Consider the following 18,588-nt stretch of genomic DNA (forward strand, 5'->3'; position numbering starts at 1 on the left):
TACATCACAATGTCATTCACCTCACATCAACTCATCACACAGGCATTTCACATCATCCTGAGAAGGAAGAATACAGTACTAAGGTACTTGGAAAGAACCAGGTACCAGTGTAATTACAGGCATCACACCTGTAAATCCTAACTACTCAGGAGGCTAAGGTCTGAGGATTGTGGTTCCAAGCCAGCCCAGGCAGGAAAGGTCACTGATTCTTATTTCCCATTAACCACCAAAAAGCTGGAAGAAGAGCTCAAGAAGTACAGCACTAGCCTTAATCAAATCAAAACAAAACAAAACAAAAACCCTCAGGACCAGCACCTAGACCCCAAGTTCAAACCTCATGTACACACACACACACACACACACACACACACACACACACACACAAAGATACTGTGAAAGAAAGCAATCACATTGATGCAACTTTATTATAATAGACTGTTTGAAATGTCCTATTTTATCAGTACTTGTTAATCCCCTACTGTGTCTAGTTTATAAGTTAAAGTTTATCACAGGAATATATGTACTGGAAAAAATTATCATACATATAGTTGAGTGACATTTCCAGTTTTAGGCATCCCTTGGTAGGTTCTGCTCAGAGCAGAGAAACAAATTTATACTTATGCCTAGATGCTTTAACCTAATCAACTTAACAAAGCCCAGAAGTTTGATAAAACCATATTGTCAGCAAATCTGTGAAAAAGCAAGGAGTCTTGTACGTTGTTGGTTGGCATGTAAATTAGAACAACCCTAAGGAAAACAACTGTGTGATACCTACAAGAACATGTATAGCTTTTGGCCTATCAACAGCACTTCATGTATTTACTCATATGGAAATGTATATAGCCAAATAAAATACACTAAAGACCATTCACTGTTTCATAGTTTTTAGCAGCAGAAGAGAGGCAATAACCTCACTGTGCTTATCAAAGGACTAGTTTAATAATCAGCCTGCTGCCTAGAGAAGGCAAAAGCAGAGATAAAAGCTTTTGGTGTGAGCTTTTGGTTACCTGAGCCAGATGACTGGGGACAGGAAGGCCACCAGAGGCACTGGGGGGCACAGAAGTAATAAGAGGTGCCCTGGTAGGGCGAGGTGGAGTGCCCTGGTAGGGCAGGAAGAATGGGGCCACCTCAATAAGTGAAATATATCACCTGTGCTAAAGGAAGAAATAAAGAAATAGCCATTCACACTTAATTATATATGCATAAAGAATAGCTGCTCAATTATCTTCCAGACTGTTTACATGATCATAGGTCAGTACAAGGCTCAAGAGGCATGGAGCCAGGTCAGAGATTCTTCATTGCTCATATTTACATTTGTGAACATATAAATGAGTTATGCAATTAGATAAATTAAAAAATAAAGTGGATAAATATAGTCTATTAGCCTTTTCTGTTATAGAAGTTTCCTATAATAAAAAGCCTTCCTACAGTTTTTCCAGACAAGTTCTAAGAAGGGAATGCCATATGTTGACACAGCTTTCAGCACACATCCCAGCACCTGCATTGAGCTCAAAAGGAGAGTGTCAAAAGTCTAAACCTGGGCTGGGAATATGGCCTAGTGGAAGAGTGAGTGCCTCATATACATGAAGCCCTGGGTTTGATTCCTCAGCACCACATATATAGGAAAAGCCAGAAGTGGCGCTGTGGCCCAAGCAGTAGAGTACTAGCCTTGAACAAAAAGAAGCCAGGGACAATGCGACAGTGCTCAGGCCCTGAGTTTAAGCCCCAGGACTGGCCAAAAAAATAAAAAGTCTAAGCCTAGTGAGTGCTAAGAGTCAAATGTCACAAGGACAAGGTTCTGTTCCAGAAGATTCTTTGGTATGTAGACAGAGCCAGCATGGACATGCAACAGGGCTATAAGTACCCACAACCTCTGGGAAGGAGAATCAAGAAGAGCCATTCATTTGTCCTTCAATGATGCCCAATAATGCCTCTGTTTGCATCAATACTATAACACATTCCACTCAAAAGACAGTCAATAAAAGAGAAAAGGATGAGAATCTGGGTCCAAGTCATCATTCCACCACCATCTTACAGGAGAGCTTGCTGGTCTGCAAAGTGAGAGGCCCAAGAAAAATCTCCACCCTTCATTCAATTTCCAGGAGCACTGAGATTCTATGATTCAATGAAATGCCAGTTTTATAACCACCCTGATTTGAAGCAAGCAAACACATAGACATCTATGCCCTGAATTCAAAAGCTCCTAATCCCTAGTCTTGACAGTACCCTGAGCAAAAGGATGTCAATGACCTTCCTAACCAAAGAACACAGTGAAGAAAAGAGTGAACCACATTTTACTGAGGCAGATTAAAAGCCTTGCACTGAGAAGAACTTTAGATTTGCCAACAAAGTGATTTTTTATTTTTTTAATTACCTTTAAATTGTTATGACAAAGGAGTTTCAATTCAGCTTGTCAATTTATGAGCCAATGTAGCTTGACCAATTTTACCTCTGGCCCCATCTATCTCAATCCAGACCAAAATGATTTTTTTTTTTTTTTTTTGCCAGTCCTGGGGCTTGGACTCAGGGCCTGAGCACTGTCCCTGGCTTCTTCTTGCTCAAGGCTAGCACTCTGCCACTTGAGCCACAGCGCCACTTCTGGCCGTTTTCTGTATATGTGGTGCTGGGGAATCGAACCTAGGGCCCCGTGTATAGGAGGCAAGTACTCTTGCCACTAGGCCATATCCCCAGCCCCATTTTTTTTTTAATTTTTTTACTTTTTGCCAGTGCTGGGGCATGGACTCGGAGCCTGAGCACAGTCCCTGGCTTCTTTTTACTCAAGGCTAGCACTCTACCACTTCAGCCACAGTGCCACTTCTGGCCGTTTTCTTTATATGTGGTGCTGGGGAATCGAACCCAGGGCTTCATGTATACAAGGCAAGCACTTTTGCCACTAGGCCATATTCCCAGCCCCGATTTTGTTTTGGTTTTTTTTTTTTTTGCCAGTCCTGGGCCTTGGGCTCAGGGCCTGAGCACTGTCCCTGGCTTCTTTCCGCTCAAGGCTAGCACTCTGCCACTTGAGCCACAGCGCCGCTTCTGGCCGTTTTCTGTATATGTGGTGCTGGGGAATCGAACCTAGGGCCTCGTGTATCCGAGGCAGGCACTCTTGCCACTAGGCTATATCCCCAGCCCCCAATTTTGTTTTTTAAAGCAACACGTGAAAGAAGAAATTTTCAGCCAGGTGCTGGTGACTTACTACTGAGGAGGCTGAGATCCTTAGATCTTAGTTCAAAGCCATACTTGGCAAACAAATTTGAGAGACTCTTAGCTCTGATTAACCAGGAAAAAGTTGAAACTGGAGATGTGGCCCAAGAGCGTCAGCTATGAGAAATTTATCTGAGCTAAAGCTTGAGGTCCTGAATTCAGACCACAGTACTGGTGTGCACACAATCGCATGCATGCGCGTGCGCGCGCACACACACACACAAAGAAATTTTCTACTTTTCCCTTGAAGAACACAGTACACTGTGTACATAGTCATTTGTTCCCCATTCCTCTTGAGAGGGTCTGTAAGAGAAAGCTCAGGGGGCAAAGTTTTGATGTGCCAGCATCAACCTCCAACAGAAATGAGGGCAGGGCCCTATAGCGATGTTTCCTCCCACATCCTATCCTTACACAGAGCTGTCCACACAGAATGCCTCCACCCCCCACCAGAACCAATTGTGACTTGATCTGCTGGGGCGTACAGTCATGGCTACCATCATGATTATATCTGATAGATGCCACAGACAAAACCCAAAAATAAATTCTGCTGACAAGCAGCTGTGACAGGTACATTTAGGGAGCAACTGGAAAGGAAGCCAGTCCAAAAACAAAGTACAACTCTGAGGAAAAGCCCTTAGGCCACAAAACCCCAAGAGACACAAAATAAACTTATTTATAAGTTTTAAGTGAGGCATGACTAAAACCCTTAGGTCACTAAGAAACTGACAGACCACGGATTTTTAAAAGACGCTTGCAGTATTATAAAAATGACATGGAAACAATACAATTGAAAGAGAGAAAAGGAAAATTTTCTACCATGTAGGAGACAAAGGTTTTCACAACCAGGACACAAGTGTTACGTCAGTGATGTCACAGAATGCCAACACAAAAGGAGTTTTTGATATTTGAGGGAAGCCCCTTCCTTCACTGTGGTGATACAAAGGGCTGCTCTGAACCTTCTGGGAGTAGGAAGAAACATTGGCTCCTGTTGGTTGAAACCTGTACACTGCTGCCAGCCTGTGTATGCAGAGTCTGTGAGATGGGCCAGTCACTAGAATGTGCACACCACTAGCACTGGACACACACACGTGCACACACACGCGCGCACACACACACAAACACACCATGCTGTCACTACCTGGAATCACCTCACGCATCATGAGCTCTGTGCTCTGTCCCAGCAGATGCCCTATCTTTGTGAATACCACTTGGGCTATGTGCTCAAAATCCACAGTAATTACTGGGGATAGCAGGGGGGCACATTATCTGAGAGGTCCTAACTACTGCATTTGAACTTCAGGCAGAATAGTTTGCTGTTCTGAAACACAGGGCAACACCCCTATAAAACAGTGCCCAAAGAGCAGAATTGTAGCTTCAACCCCATTAATGAGCCAGCATGTTTGGGGCCTGTGTCCTATGGGGCTGTCAGGTTGCTATGAAAGGTACAACAAGGCAATCCTACTAGAAAATGAAATGGAAATCAGCACCTGACCCCAAGAAGATGCTGGGTAAACAGATCAGGGAGGAAAACAGCACCCACTCCTGACTTATTCAAAATCCACAGGAAATAGTCACTCAAAGGCGAAATTCTGTGTAGGTGATGCCTAGTGATTCAGTTTGACTTTGATTCCTAAGGTTACACTTAACTCCAGGGGTCACCAAATCCTGGTAAAAGATATATTGTAATGGGGGATGAGAGGGAGAGGAGAATTGTATGGATGGCTGCTTTTTGCCAAAGCTGAGCCAATCACAACTCACTGACCCACAACTGGTACCATAGCTATGGTACCTCACAGGTTGGCTCAGGGTTCCCACCTTTACTCCACGAATGGCAGGTGAGCACATCCTATCTTTCATGACACAAAATAAACTGCATTCAGCTGACACTGGCTGTCTCTCCATATCTGAAGTTGCCGTTTTCTTAGGTCAGCTTCGGCTGTACCCAGACCCCTAATGCACTGCAGGTATAAAGCAGGCCTATCTGTTTCACACAGGGAAGCTAGAGGGGCTCACTCCAGCCCAGCCAAAATAAACAGCTCTTCCCCTGAAAGATCAAATTCTACACCAACTCAGTAAGCGGAGGTTTCAGAAGTCAACCAGTTGTGAGTGTCACCTCTATACCTGCCACCTCCCCTTCTCCACAGAAGAGCCGATAGGGCAAAGACCAGAGCATCCTATCCTCTAAGAACACTGTGACTGACTGGGTTTCTTCACTTTACCTCAGGACTGGCCCAGGGTACAATGGGTCACCCACAATCTTACATTATTTAAAGTAAGGTGTGGACATCTCCACGGCTAAAGAAAGCAAAGAACAGTAGTTTTGTATTTGTCAATGGTTGGTTAAAAAAAAAACAAAACCCATACTATAGCACCTGTGCTTCCAGAAGTGGAACAAGCCCTCCATGAGTACCTGAGATGAGAGGCCCAAGTCACTGAGCCCTGGTGGGAACAAAGTATATCAGCCACAACATTGCACTGGCCTTGGCAGGGATAGGAGGCTCTCTAGGGACTCTGAGCCCTGCAGACCATCTGAAAGCAGCTATGAGTGAAGAAGGGGCAAGGACAACCTAGGCACCATATCCGGGGACAGGAGCTTATCTCATCCTCCTGCAAAGACACTGGCTCCATCTCAAGAGCCAAGACTGAGGGAATGCAGCCCCCACCCCGCCTGTTACCTGTTTTCCCTTCATCACATGCTTGGGCACTGGCACTCTGACTTCCAGGTCAGTGTAGTCCTGCGACCAAGTGTAGTTCTCACGGATGGCACCGTTGTAACTGTCAGGGTTTCTCTGGAACTGCTCTTGAACCCTGAGAAAGACAAGAGTAGTGAGATGCAGACAGGCAAGTGCAAGCAGAGGAGCCCTCTGGGAAGCTTGGCATGGGCCACTCCTATGTCCTGAGGAGTGACCAGTCCAGGCTTCATCTCAAGCTTACTGACTTTTACGTATTGGAAAGAAAAAAAAAAGAACCAAATGAAATTCTCTTTGGGGCAATTTCCTAATAACACTCCTAGGCAATGGGAGAATAAAGGAAAAGCCACAGAGGAGAGACCCAGAGGCAGAATCCTCAAGTTTAGGCAAAGTATCCATATAACTGCCATCAAAGCACAGCCTGGTCCTGCTAATTGCCACAGTCTTCAGACCATGCCTATTAACCAGGCAAGTGCCCTAGTTAATAAAAAATCCTTGCTTCATGGGTGCTTTGTGCCTATATTTGCTCTTTGGCAGGCCCCCTGCACATGTGCACACATGCATGTACGTGTGTGCATGTACACACACAAACACACACTCTTTAAAAATAAAAAAGGTAATTCAAGTTCATCTTGCAACTGCTAGGCTTCAGTCATAATCCATCTCTGAGCCTCTAGTGTCTAATAAGCAAATCAAAGCCAAAGGGACTCCATTCAAACTATACGCATCATTAGTAAGATGTAAGCAATACATTTAATGAGATGGCCTAAAAACCTCAGTCAACCAAATTCTATTGTTATACATTCATTATACAGCACAGATGCAAATAGGCCTAGCCAAGATGCTGGTTGTGAAAATGAAAGACAGTATTTGTCATAAAATCTAACAATATTACTCATATAAACACTTTTTAAAATGAGCTTAGATTCAGAAGTCCATGGGTGAGTTGAAGATTTAAATCACAGATAAAAGCCTTGTCATAAGGAGGCAGCTTTGAATGTGGAACAGTCTGAAGTATGTGGGGCTTTGGCAATCTTCTTCAGGGCCTACAGACAAAGCATGACAGGGAGGGAGCTCCAGGGACCTGCAAACAAAAGTACACTTCTTTTTTCTCCCCAGAGAACACAAGAGACCTTTAGTGGTTCAAGAGGACACACTTCTGCTTCACATTTTCAGGCAGGAATTTGCCCTCCCCCATGCGTGAGACTGGTCCTCCACCATGACCTGAGTTCTCCGGGCTAGGAGGCTATTAATGGCTGAATTGTGTCCTTCCAAATGACAGGGAGGAATCTTCATTCCTAGATCAGAAAATGTGACCTACAATGGGGTCCTAGAGGGCACTAATCCACCACCACTGGTATCCATACAGGGGGAACTTGGGATACAGAATACCCCACGTGAAGGCCATCTGAAGAAAGTAGAGAATGGAGTGGTGGTGCTCCAAGCTAAGGCACTCCAAGGATTGCTGGCCACCACGGGAAGCTGAAAGAGGCAGGAAGATCTAAGGCCTTCAGAAGGAATAGGGTGGGGCTGGGAATATGGCCTAGTGGTAAAGTGCTCGGCTTGTATACATGAAGCCCTGGGTTCAATTCCTTAGCACCACATATATATATAAAGAAGCCGGAAGTGGCACTGTGGCTCAAGTGGCAGAGTGCTAGCCTTGTGCAAAAAGAAGCCAGGGACAGTGTACAGTGTTCAGGCCCTGAGTTCAAGCCCCAGGACTGGCAACAAAAACAAAACCAAACAAACAGAAGGAATAGGGGTGGGCTAAAACTCCCTCCCTAATCTCAGATTCCCACCTCAGAATGACAGTCACAATCTTGCTTAAGCCACCCTCTGTGGCAGCATAAGCAACCAAGTTTAGCATTGAATATTGGTAAGACTTCGCACTGACAGCAGAACAGGTGTCAGCCTGAAACTGCCCACAAGGATGGCACTGTGGAGCGCTGGGATGATGACACACAGGAACCAGAGAGACAGAGGCTGCCTGGCTCGTCAACCTGAAAAAAAAGAGCAGGGCCAGGCAGCAAAAGAAAGACCATGTGTATGCAACCAATAAAGGATTCCCAAAGACTATTTAATGGTTTGGAGAAAGGTTTACAAGATTTTTTTATTAGCATACATTAGTAGTACAAAAGATGTTTTATTGTGACATTTCCATAAATGGATACAATATACCTCATCAACCTCACCCCCTCTATCAATCTTCTCTACACCACCCCCTCTTCTTAAAACCATTTCAACTGGTTTTATTGTTCTATTTTCACACATGCATATAAAGTACTTGAGCTATATTCACTTTCATTTGCCCTCTCTATCCACTCTCCCCCTTTCCTCTCATTCTCTCCCAAACCACCCCTCAAGACAGCCTGTTTTACTCTCATGTCAAAGATATAGGACTTGGGGCTGGGGATATGGCCTAGTGGCAAGAGAGCTTGCCTAGTATACATGAGGCCCTGGGTTCGATTCCCCAGCACCACATATACAGAAAACGGCCAGAAGTGGCGCTGTGGCTCAAGTGGCAGAGTGCTAGCCTTGAGCAAAAGGAAGCCAGGGACAGTGCTCAGGCCCTGAGTCCAAGGCCCAGGACTGGCAAAAAAAAAAAAAAAAAAAAAAGATATAGGACTTCCACGTATAGCATATCCTTAGCTTCTAAGAAGAGGAAATGTGTGTGTGTGCATTTATATATACATGTGCATATATATATATATATATCACTAGAAGGTTAAATCTCTGTGGGTATCTCTGATAGAGGATAACAAGAAATCTTCTTTGCATTTTTGCTTGTTATTCAAATTCCCTACAATATGTAGGCATTTTAACAAGCAAAGAAAAAAATAGCTGTTTTAAAGTATCTACAGGAGACAGTGATGTGCCCAGTGACCCAGGTATAGGAGCTGTGGAGGAGCCAGGCACAGGGAGATGGACTTGTCCAGCCCCCAGTTATCCCTGGACCTTCCTATGTGTGATCTAAGATCTAAGGTCTAGGACATGCTTGAATGGGGTCACCTCTGCTTACAGAGGGAGCACTGGTGACTGGGAAGAAGAGATGGCCCCCACCAAGACCCCACACCTATATTACCATGTGAAAATAACCAAGGCAATTAAAACAAAGTAACTTCTCTCCCAAAATAAAGATCAACATGGCCCTAGCACTAGAGGTCTGGGATTAGGCACAATGGCTCCCGAAGGAAAAGTGGAGAGAAGAGATAGTGTGTAACAGTCAGGGGTCTCAGACAGCAGCTCAACACAGTGGACCACTACCACCAGCAACACCACATGGGCTCTGCTGCTCCAGGGAGAACTGGGGAGCCTGCAAGTGTCAGTAAACACTGCCCTCTGGGGGGGGGGGGTGGAGGAGGAGGGCTGTGGTCACAGGGGGCTAGCCTGGCCTGTCTTCCCACTGTCCTCGGCAGCCCTAGTCCAGCTCTGCTTGCATAGGCCCTGCAGCCTCCTTCCAGAGACACAGAAGAAATGCTCCTAAAACAGCCCTAGCAAGTTGGCTATATGCTTTTTTTAGCACTCTGAATCCACATTCTCTTTAAATAAAGTTGATTATTTCCAGGCGACAGTATGTAAAAATAAGCGTCCTGCCAAGTGCAGGTGGCTCTGGACCCCACCAAGCACAAGTCCATGGCTACCCCTGCAGCTGTGGGCCAGAGAGGCGGGAGGTGGGGGACGCACACTGAAGCTTCAGCACCCACGGTGGGAGGAAGACAGTGAGTCAGCAGCCAGGTTGCAGATTTGGGAGCAGGTCTCAATGCAGCTCCCACTCCTGAGGAGCTGGGACAACAGGGCTCTGAACAAGTTCAAAAAAAATAATAATAATAGACAGGTCCTACAGCTTGACAAGTGCCACAGGCCACAGCTCATCTCCTTGGAGACAGGCTGGCTTTGGCTGCTAGATCTTTCCCAGCAGATGGGTCTTCCCAGCAGGCCCGTGTGCAACTGAGTGGGGCAAGCCAGGAACCAGAGTCGCCTGCTCAGTTGGGCACTGGTGGCTCTGTTGTCCAGAGTTACCACCATGCTGATGGACTGGGACTCAACCCACCTGGTCAGCCTGTCTGAGCATAGCCACTGGGCAAAACAAATATCCTCTCTCCTTCCACTCTTTGTTAGTTTGCTTTTGTCTTGCAGGGGATTGAATTCAGGACCCTATGCATGCTAGGCAAGCATTCTACCACTGGGCTATAACCCCCTAGTTTCTCCTCTGATTTGCTATTCAAATTCAAAGATTCTGAGACAAACCTGGGTATCAAACAGGAAGTGCAAGTATGAGTAATAGTGAATAGAAGGAAACCAGAGCCCTAAAGATCTTTGTCCATGAAACTAAAGCCCTAAACATGATGGGTTTATAATCAGTGGGGCTATGGGTGCTGCCCTCAAGCTACTTGCCAGAAAGAATGTATACAGCAGACATTTCCTAACTGACACCTCCATGTTACAGTGAGGTGTGAGGAGTTCAGTGTCTGGGGTTTGGCATGGCTTGCCAGGACCCCATCCTTACTCAATCCTTCATGCTGCTTGGATCAGATTTACCCTATAAATATGCACATTTACCCTGTGCAACAGAGTGGGAAGATCACTGCCTCTGGGCATGGCTGACAACACTCCTCATCCTTGTAGTGCTCAGAGACGCCAGATGTGAGTGCTCTCATCACACTTTGCTACCCACCTGTGGACTACAATATCACCTCTCTCCTCCCACCGCTGGGGGAAGCATCATAACTCACATATGCAGTGTGCCTGCCATATACCTGCTGTGGTTTGAAACTCTGTGCCCCATATACCTGAATCCATGTTAAATCCTAGCCTCAACCTGATGGTATTAGGAGATAGCCAGACTGTGGGCCCTGATTAGGTCATGGCGGTAGAGCCCCTATGAATGAGTATCCTTCCTAATGAGAGGCCCCTCCCTCCCCCTGCCATGTGAGGACACACCAAAAGTAATGTCTATAGGAACATGTCCTCATCAGACACTGAGTCTGCAAGGAATTTGATCTTGAATTTTCAGCCTCCAAAATTATGAGAAATAAATGTTGGTTTTTGTAAGCCACCCAGTCTATGGCATTGGCTTTTCTAACAGCCTTCACAGACTGAGACAAAATAGGTGCCTATATGTGGTGTGCATCTGTGTGTAATGTGTGTGTACAGGCATGCCTGTGGTGTGTGCATGCAGGGGCCGGGACAGGATCAGTTCTCTGAACTCAGCATCTCTCGTACCAGTTCTTTCTCCTCTCACTAACCTTGTGCATCTTAATGGAAACCAGAGCCAGGCTTCTCCTGGCTTCTTCTCACGCCATTGTGGCCATGTGGTTCCCAACAACCTTCTAGGCTCTCATGGTCCCAGAGACAAAGTCTAGCATCTCAACAAGGCCTTCTAGACACTCCCAGTTTAGTCATCATGACTTCTTTTCTACTTTTTTCTTTCTGCCCCCACAAAGGAATCTTCCTCCTCCTCTTGGCCAAGTTTTTTCCTGAATGTGCTCAATCTCAACCTAAGCCTTTCCATCTGGAAGAAATTACAGTGACTTTTCTTCTGGGCTTCTTCATTCCTAGAGCTTTGAAAAATGAGCATTATTATAAAGCTAATCCATTCCCCTGCTCCTGAGGCCTCACACTCACAGCTTGCTTCCTCTGACTGTCCACTCCTCAAAATCATCCTCAAATACCACTCTCAGTCTTCCAACACATCTAGTGATGCCCAGACTCCAACCCTGGCCTTCTCGCTGCTATTCCTACCTCCTGTCCCAGTGGTGACCTACATACAGCCCAGACCAGGTGGCTTCCTTCCCAGCTCCTCCCACTGCAGCACAGGCTTTACTTATCCCCAGCCCAACCATGTTACCATTACTGAGTACTCAGCCTCTCAGAAGGCTCACAGGGCAAGTTTGACTCTTAATCCTTTGCAATGTTCAGATCTAAGTTATATATTATGCTTAGTAATCCCACAGTTCTGTCCTCAAACTTCTTTTTCTAAAATCTTAGTACTAACAGTTTCATTTATACCTGATTTCACCAGTTTGAAGTAGCTGGTCTACTTCAAAGATGATGATGACCCAACAACAGAATTCAGCACTTCTGGAGAGGTGGTGCAAATAAATGCACAGGGAGAGCCTGTACTGCCTGCTTTCCCAATGAGAGAGGAAGGCTCAAAGATCAGAAGACACAAGAGCCAATCAAGAAGAATAAAGTCTACAACAGACTGAAATTACTGGAATGGTAAAGACTTATGAGAGAATTCGGGTGGGGCAGCAGTGGCTGGAACTTATAATCCTAGCTACTGAGGCTGAGATCTGAGAATTGCAGCTTGAAGTTGGCCAGAATAGGAAAATCTATGAGATTCTTACTCCCAATTAATCACCAAAAAGCTAGAAGTGCAGGTGTAGCTCAAGTGGTAGAACACCAGTCTTGAGCAAAAAAGCTCAGGGACAGTGCCCAAGCCCTGAATTCAAGTCCCAGTACCAGCACACACACACACACACACACACACACACACACACACACACACACACACGCATGTTCGCACACACAAAATCTATGAGTTCATACCAAGTAAGGAACCATAATTTTAGAAAAGCCACTTCCTAAATAGGAGCTCTAGATAATAAGCAAAGAAGTTAATGTAAGAGAAAAACTGCTGGTCTGGTGACTTGTGATGAAAATTATGAGCAACCAACATTCTTCCACAGCTGAACACCGGGTGGGAACCTACTAGCACAGAGAACCTTCTAGCAAAACATCCTCACATCCAGATCATCTCCAAAATGTCTGTGGTGACCAGACACAACACAGCCTCTGAGAGGACCCAATCAGCAGGTCTAACCACCAGCTCACAGGAAAGACCAGAACCAGGAATACACAACCAGTCTAAATAGCTTCTGGAAAGTTATACTACACAAACTTCAAATGTGTGGTCAGAGAGAAAAGGAGGTAAGAGAAATTAATCTAAGAGATTTAAGAGACCCATCAACCAAATTCAATGTGGCTAAATAAACACAAAAACAAAAAATCCTGCCAAAAGACACTTTTGACACAATCAGAAATGAACATAGAATGCATATCAGATGATTAAAGAATCATAAATGTAGGGATTGAAGGCATGGCTCAATTAGAATCTTAGCCAATGAGTAAAAGCATCAGGTACCAAGTTAAGAGTTCCAGTCTCCAACCAAAGAAATAAAAAAATAAAAAAAGGAATTATAGATTTGTAAAAATATGATTAAAGTTAAATCCTTATTTCAAATGAAATGGCTGAAATTATATGATGTATAAGATCTGTTCTATCCAATGCAAAACCAATGCTTGGAGTAGGGCAAAAAATGATGCAGGACCGATGACACATTGCTGAGTTCAAAGTTTCATGGCATTCATTAGCATGAAAGGACTAGCACAGAAGGAATGCCATCTTCTCAAATACTATATCAGTGTTTTGCACATAACAGATGTTGGGGGTCAGCTTTGGCCTTGAGGGGGAAGGGCAATGGAGAGCGCTCCCAAGACGGCGCCCTTCCCCCAGCCCTGGGGGAATGCGGAAGCAGGCCACAATTCTCTGGGTCCGGAACCAAAAGAACTGGCTTTGCAACCAGCCCCCCAACTTTCTCGCCAGCCCATGTGCCCCCCAGTCTCGCGGGCTTTCCCCCTGGGGTGGTGCTAAGCAAGTGATGTTAGCTCATGAGGGGGTCCTATGACAAGCTCGCCAGCCTATCGCTAGCTCTCTGATCGATCACCCCTTCTCTCACCGCCCCCTACTATATCAGCTGCTAGCCCCTCCCTTATTAAATCAGATTTGCTCTTGAAGCATCTCCAAGAACCGCGTATGCCTGGCTTTCTTCACGGGTAAGGAGGGAGGTAAAGCGATCTTGTACGGCCGCGTGCACCTGAGGTCTTTCCTGAGCTCCCCCACTCCACTCTGGACTTACCTGCAGGTTGGGTGACCAGCGGAGAGGGTGAGAAAGGGAGCGATTGGAGTAGAGCCTGAACCCCCACGCCAGGGGAGGCGACCCGAGCCCGGCACAGGACAGAATGAAACATGCGGTCCACTACACTGTACAGAGAAAGTGAGCTGTTCACAAGACTGTCTGTCTACAGATGAGTTGGTGGGGAAGTCACTGCCTGTGAAAACCTATCACACAGAACTGTAGTCCCTGCCCTGCCAACAGGGAGAAACAGGCCCCAGTCAGAAGGAGGCTCATGCTGATGACCAAGCAATGTTGTAGAGAGCAGCAAATAACACATGGGCAGTGCAAGAGGACAAATAATTCAAAAGCACCCAGAGAGCAGGAAGAAAGGGCAGCAAGTGAGACACCCCAGGCTACAGTGCTGGAGAATAATGCAAAACATATAAAACCAACATGAGTCTATATCTATAGAAATAACTGAATGAATGAATGAGCAAGCAACCAACCAACCAGGGGAGGGAAGGGCCCAATTCTTCCTTACAGAGGAATCACATGTAAAAATGCAGTCACACTACGTACCAGTGGCTCACACATGTAATCCTAGTTTTACTCCAGAGGCTAAGAAAGCTTCACACTTTATTAGTCCAATGTCCTCAGCTGTCTTGATAAAGAACTGAAACCCATTTCTGCTCAGGCCAATGGCAGAGTGCCCACCACAGCTCAAGGATGGCTCAAGTTCTCTTAGGAGAACTATAGTGAACTTCAAGGTCAGCCTTCTTAAGGGCACCAGCCTCCTCTCACTGTGCCCTGAAATGTCTATGTTTGCAAGCAAAAAATGTGCAGCTCAAAAATGTAAGAACATGGGGCTGGGGATATGGCCTAGTGGCAAGAGTGCCTGCCTCATATACATGAGGCCCTGGGTTCGATTCCCCCGCACCACATATACAGAAAATGGCCAGAAGTGGCGCTGTGGCTCAAGTGGCAGAGTGCTAGCCTTGAGCAAAAAGAAGCCAGGGACAGTGCTCAGGCCCTGAGTCCAAGCCCCAGGACTGGCCAAAAAAACAAACAAAAAAAAAAAATGTAAGAACATAATCTAGGATATGTTAGAAAAAGTGACATCCCAGGTTGGTTCATCTAAGATCAAGACACTCAGACTTCCCTCAGGCTCAAGAAAAACTATCACAAAAAGAGATTAGTACTTTTCTACAAAATGATATGGTCTATTGTGTTGGGAATAGTGTTCCCTAAGTTAGTGATAAATCCTCTTGCTCCTAGGCTCCAAATATTTACTAAACTATAGGCAATTGCAACAGAATAGTAAGCATTTGGGAACCTAAGCATATCTAAACATAGAAAAGGCAGAGGAAGAAGTAGTGCTGTGGCTCAAAATGGTGGAATGCTAGCCTTGAGCACAAAAGCTTGGAGACAGCACCTAGTGCCCCCCACAAAAAAAAAAGCAAAGAAAGAAAAGGCAGAGAAAAAATATAGTACAAAGGGAAGAAACTAGCATGTATGTCAGGAGCACTCACCCAGAGGGGAGCCTGTGGGACAGAGGCTGCTCTGGTGGCTGTGAATGGAGAGGACCAGGCCATCACTACACACTGCACACTTAACTACACCAAATTTATTAAAATTATTTTTCTTCCTTCAGCAATGAAGTAATTTAATCTAACTTTTTTTGCTTTATAAACATTTTTCTTTTTTGAGTCTTCTATAATAATTCATTGCTTAAAACATAAATACATGTATGGCTCTATGCAAAGATTTTTTTCATTGTTTTTTTTTTTTTTCTTTATTTCTCGAGTATTTCTGTTGAAAACTAAGGTAGACCCACACACATTAGCCAAGGCCTACCCAGGGTCAGCATATTACTGTTGGGGTCCATCTTCCCCCCTAGATGGAAGGGGCCTGAGGCACCTCCCCCAGCTGGGGAATGCGGCCTTTCCATCCTCTATACATTGGAATCCGGAGAAACCGGTCGGGTAGAGAGACCCCCGACTTAGCTGGCAGCCAGCCTGGCGCCTACCAGCCCCGCCCTGGTTTGGCACGCTCAGAGTGACGTAGCCCCTTGGAGGTCAAGTGACCAGCCCCTTGGAGGTCAAGTGACAGCCTTTTGGCCTATGGGAATCCTGGCCAACCCCCTTCCCCCGGATCATCTACCCTTGTCCCTTTCTCAATAAAGTTAGTTCGCTCTCAGAAGCTGACTCCGTGGTCTATGTCCGTAGGTAGGAAAACGGTCACATTGCCACGCGGGTCGCGCGCAGCCAGGACGGAGACGCCCTACGTCTCACCCCGACAGACCTGCAGGCCGAGGGTCGGGGGAGAAGACGATACGAGGGTAATAAGAGAGAAAGGAATAAGCATTTGAGCCGGAGCAGAGAAAGCAGTCCCCACACAGTGGCGCCCTCGTGGGTTGCACGAATCCACGCGAGAAAGCCCGGCTCCCGACCGGCCCTGACGGAAACAGGTTGGAAATCCTGAGACGCGCGATCCTCCCACCCCAGGTAAGAGGATGGGACAAGTCCAGAGTCGGCGAAACAGTTCGCCCCTTAAGATCCTAAAGTTCACCCTCCAAAACGCAGGGATTAATATCTCAGAGCCCTGCGCTATACAAATTTGGGAGGAATTGACCCACAGGGTCCCGAGGCTGACTGGAGCCAACCCACTCTCATGGGAAACTTGGGACCGACTAGAGCGGGAATTACAAACAGCACCATGGGGAAAACTCCCACTGCGAGCCATTAAGACTCTCAAGGCTTCCCTCTCTTGGGACCCGGGCGGGGAGTCCCTGGATTCAGGAGAAGGACGGCCAGAGGGAATTTTGATCTGGAGGGGGCCCCCGATGCCCTACTCCGCGAGAAGCCCTGGGACCAAATCTCGTTCGGTACCCAGGAATCCAAGCCGCGGCAGGCAGGAGATGAGCAGAGCAGCCGCAGGCTTGCTACCCCTCCCCCATGTGAGGCTCAGCTTGACTATACATATCCTAGGACTGCCTTTACAGGTTAAAACAGATAATGGACCTTGTTTCACCAGTAAGCCTTTACAGGCATTTTTCCAAATGTGGAATATTAAACATACCACTGGAATACCTTATAACCCAAAGGGTCAAGCCATAATTGAGAGGCATAACAGGACCCTGAAGGATCAATTATTAAAACAAAAAGGGGGGGAAGCCCCCAGGACCAGCTGAGGACAGCGATGTTTACATTGAATATTTTAAATTTCTCTAAGGACCAACCTCTGTCGGCTTTCCAGAGACACTGGTCAAGCCAAACACCCTACTTAAAAGTGGAGGCCCGGTGGAAGGATTCTCTGACAGGGGCGTGGCGTGGACCCGACCCAATTATCAGCGCAGGAAGGGGATTCGCCTGCGTCTTCCCTACTGGGGAACCGAATCCAATCTGGATACCAGCTAGAGATGTAAAATATTGTCCAACAGAATGACCACCCAAGGGCACCTGCCCTTGAGGGATGTCTCCCCTTGTTTCCTCTCAGGAAAGCAAAGACCGAGGTGGAATTTTCTAAGGAGAAACGGGAAAGCCTGCCTGCACCAGCGATGGACCTGGACCCAGTGTCGGCCCTGTTTCTTCCCTGGACCCTGCCTGACGCCCTTTGGAGTAACGTTTGCTGTGGCAGCGTGGCCCACAGCCTTGCACAAGGACCAAAGGGAAATTTTGCACGGTTGTCCCTCTCTTTCGCTCCCCCCTTTGCTGCTTATCTTGGGGGTCCCCATTGGAGGGAAATAGGAGCTAAAGGACTTGGACACTTTAATGTTTTATTATAAATGTTTATAATAAGTAAGGTATTGGCACCTTGCTGTAATGTTTACTGTGAAGTGTTTTACTAACCTCAGTTGTTAAGTTACCAGCATCCTGGCTGCCACATCACCAGGACCTGAACCTGCACCTCTACCTCACCATCGAGGGAAGGAAGAGCCATCTGCGCTGCCTTGAGCGACACCAGACTGGACCAGAATTCCTGTTTTCCGTGGACTGACCCCGATAAGAGACCCTCCATTGCCTTGTGCCTTGTTGTAATTACTCATGTGTTACAATTGCTCATGTGTTACAGTTGCTCATGTTTGCATTTGCCTTGTATTACGATTGTTTATGCTCATGTCTGCTTTATGCCCCCATTTACCTTATGTTTACATTGAGTCTCTTGTTGTAAGCGATGGGCCAGAGCTGTCTAGGTACCAAGTGGCCTTTAGCCTTTTAGCCATATAAGAACCCCAAGAGGCTCGTCACTCGAACCCTAGGCCCTGCTGCTCAGTAAGGTCCGCCGGCACCGGAAAAAATTATCAGGCTCTCTTTCGAGTGCCAATCCCACTCTCCCCAAGGCCTCTCATCGGGCCCGCCAGCCCGGCAGGAAGGTCAGCCTGAAGAGCTAGGGCGTTAGCCCAAGACAGGTAAGACTCCCCTTGGGGGGTGGGCAACCTAAGACATGGCGCGCTCTCGAGTAGGGCGCCTCCTGCTGTTCGAAAAAAAAATATATAAAAGAGGCAGATGTTGGGGTCCATCTTCCCCCCTAGATGGAAGGGGCCTGAGGCACCTCCCCCAGCTGGGGAATGCGGCCTTTCCATCCTCTATACATTGGAATCCGGAGAAACCGGTCGGGTAGAGAGACCCCCGACTTAGCTGGCAGCCAGCCTGGCGCCTACCAGCCCCGCCCTGGTTTGGCACGCTCAGAGTGACGTAGCCCCTTGGAGGTCAAGTGACCAGCCCCTTGGAGGTCAAGTGACAGCCTTTTGGCCTATGGGAATCCTGGCCAACCCCCTTCCCCCGGATCATCTA

General features: G+C 46.7%; 1 protein-coding gene and 1 long non-coding RNA gene across 3 annotated transcripts in view; one reads left to right on the forward strand and one right to left on the reverse strand.

The window, feature by feature from the left end:
- Nudcd3 (NudC domain containing 3) overlaps positions 1–18,588 on the reverse strand; it is a 99,318-nt gene that overhangs the window by 26,066 nt on the left and 54,664 nt on the right. For both annotated transcript variants that reach the window (XM_048339347.1, XM_048339346.1), the window contains exon 3: positions 5,880–6,012. In XM_048339347.1, the coding sequence (XP_048195304.1) occupies positions 5,880–6,012 (133 nt within the window). The remainder of the gene's footprint in view (positions 1–5,879; positions 6,013–18,588) is intronic.
- Positions 407–11,426, forward strand: LOC125346614. Its single transcript, XR_007209977.1, has 5 exons — positions 407–1,103; positions 1,517–1,520; positions 3,367–3,372; positions 7,986–7,989; positions 11,414–11,426. It is a non-coding gene; the product is annotated as an uncharacterized LOC125346614 (long non-coding RNA).

The sequence above is a fragment of the Perognathus longimembris genome, chromosome 2, assembly GCF_023159225.1.
Source record: "Perognathus longimembris pacificus isolate PPM17 chromosome 2, ASM2315922v1, whole genome shotgun sequence".
NCBI lineage: Eukaryota > Metazoa > Chordata > Mammalia > Rodentia > Heteromyidae > Perognathus > Perognathus longimembris.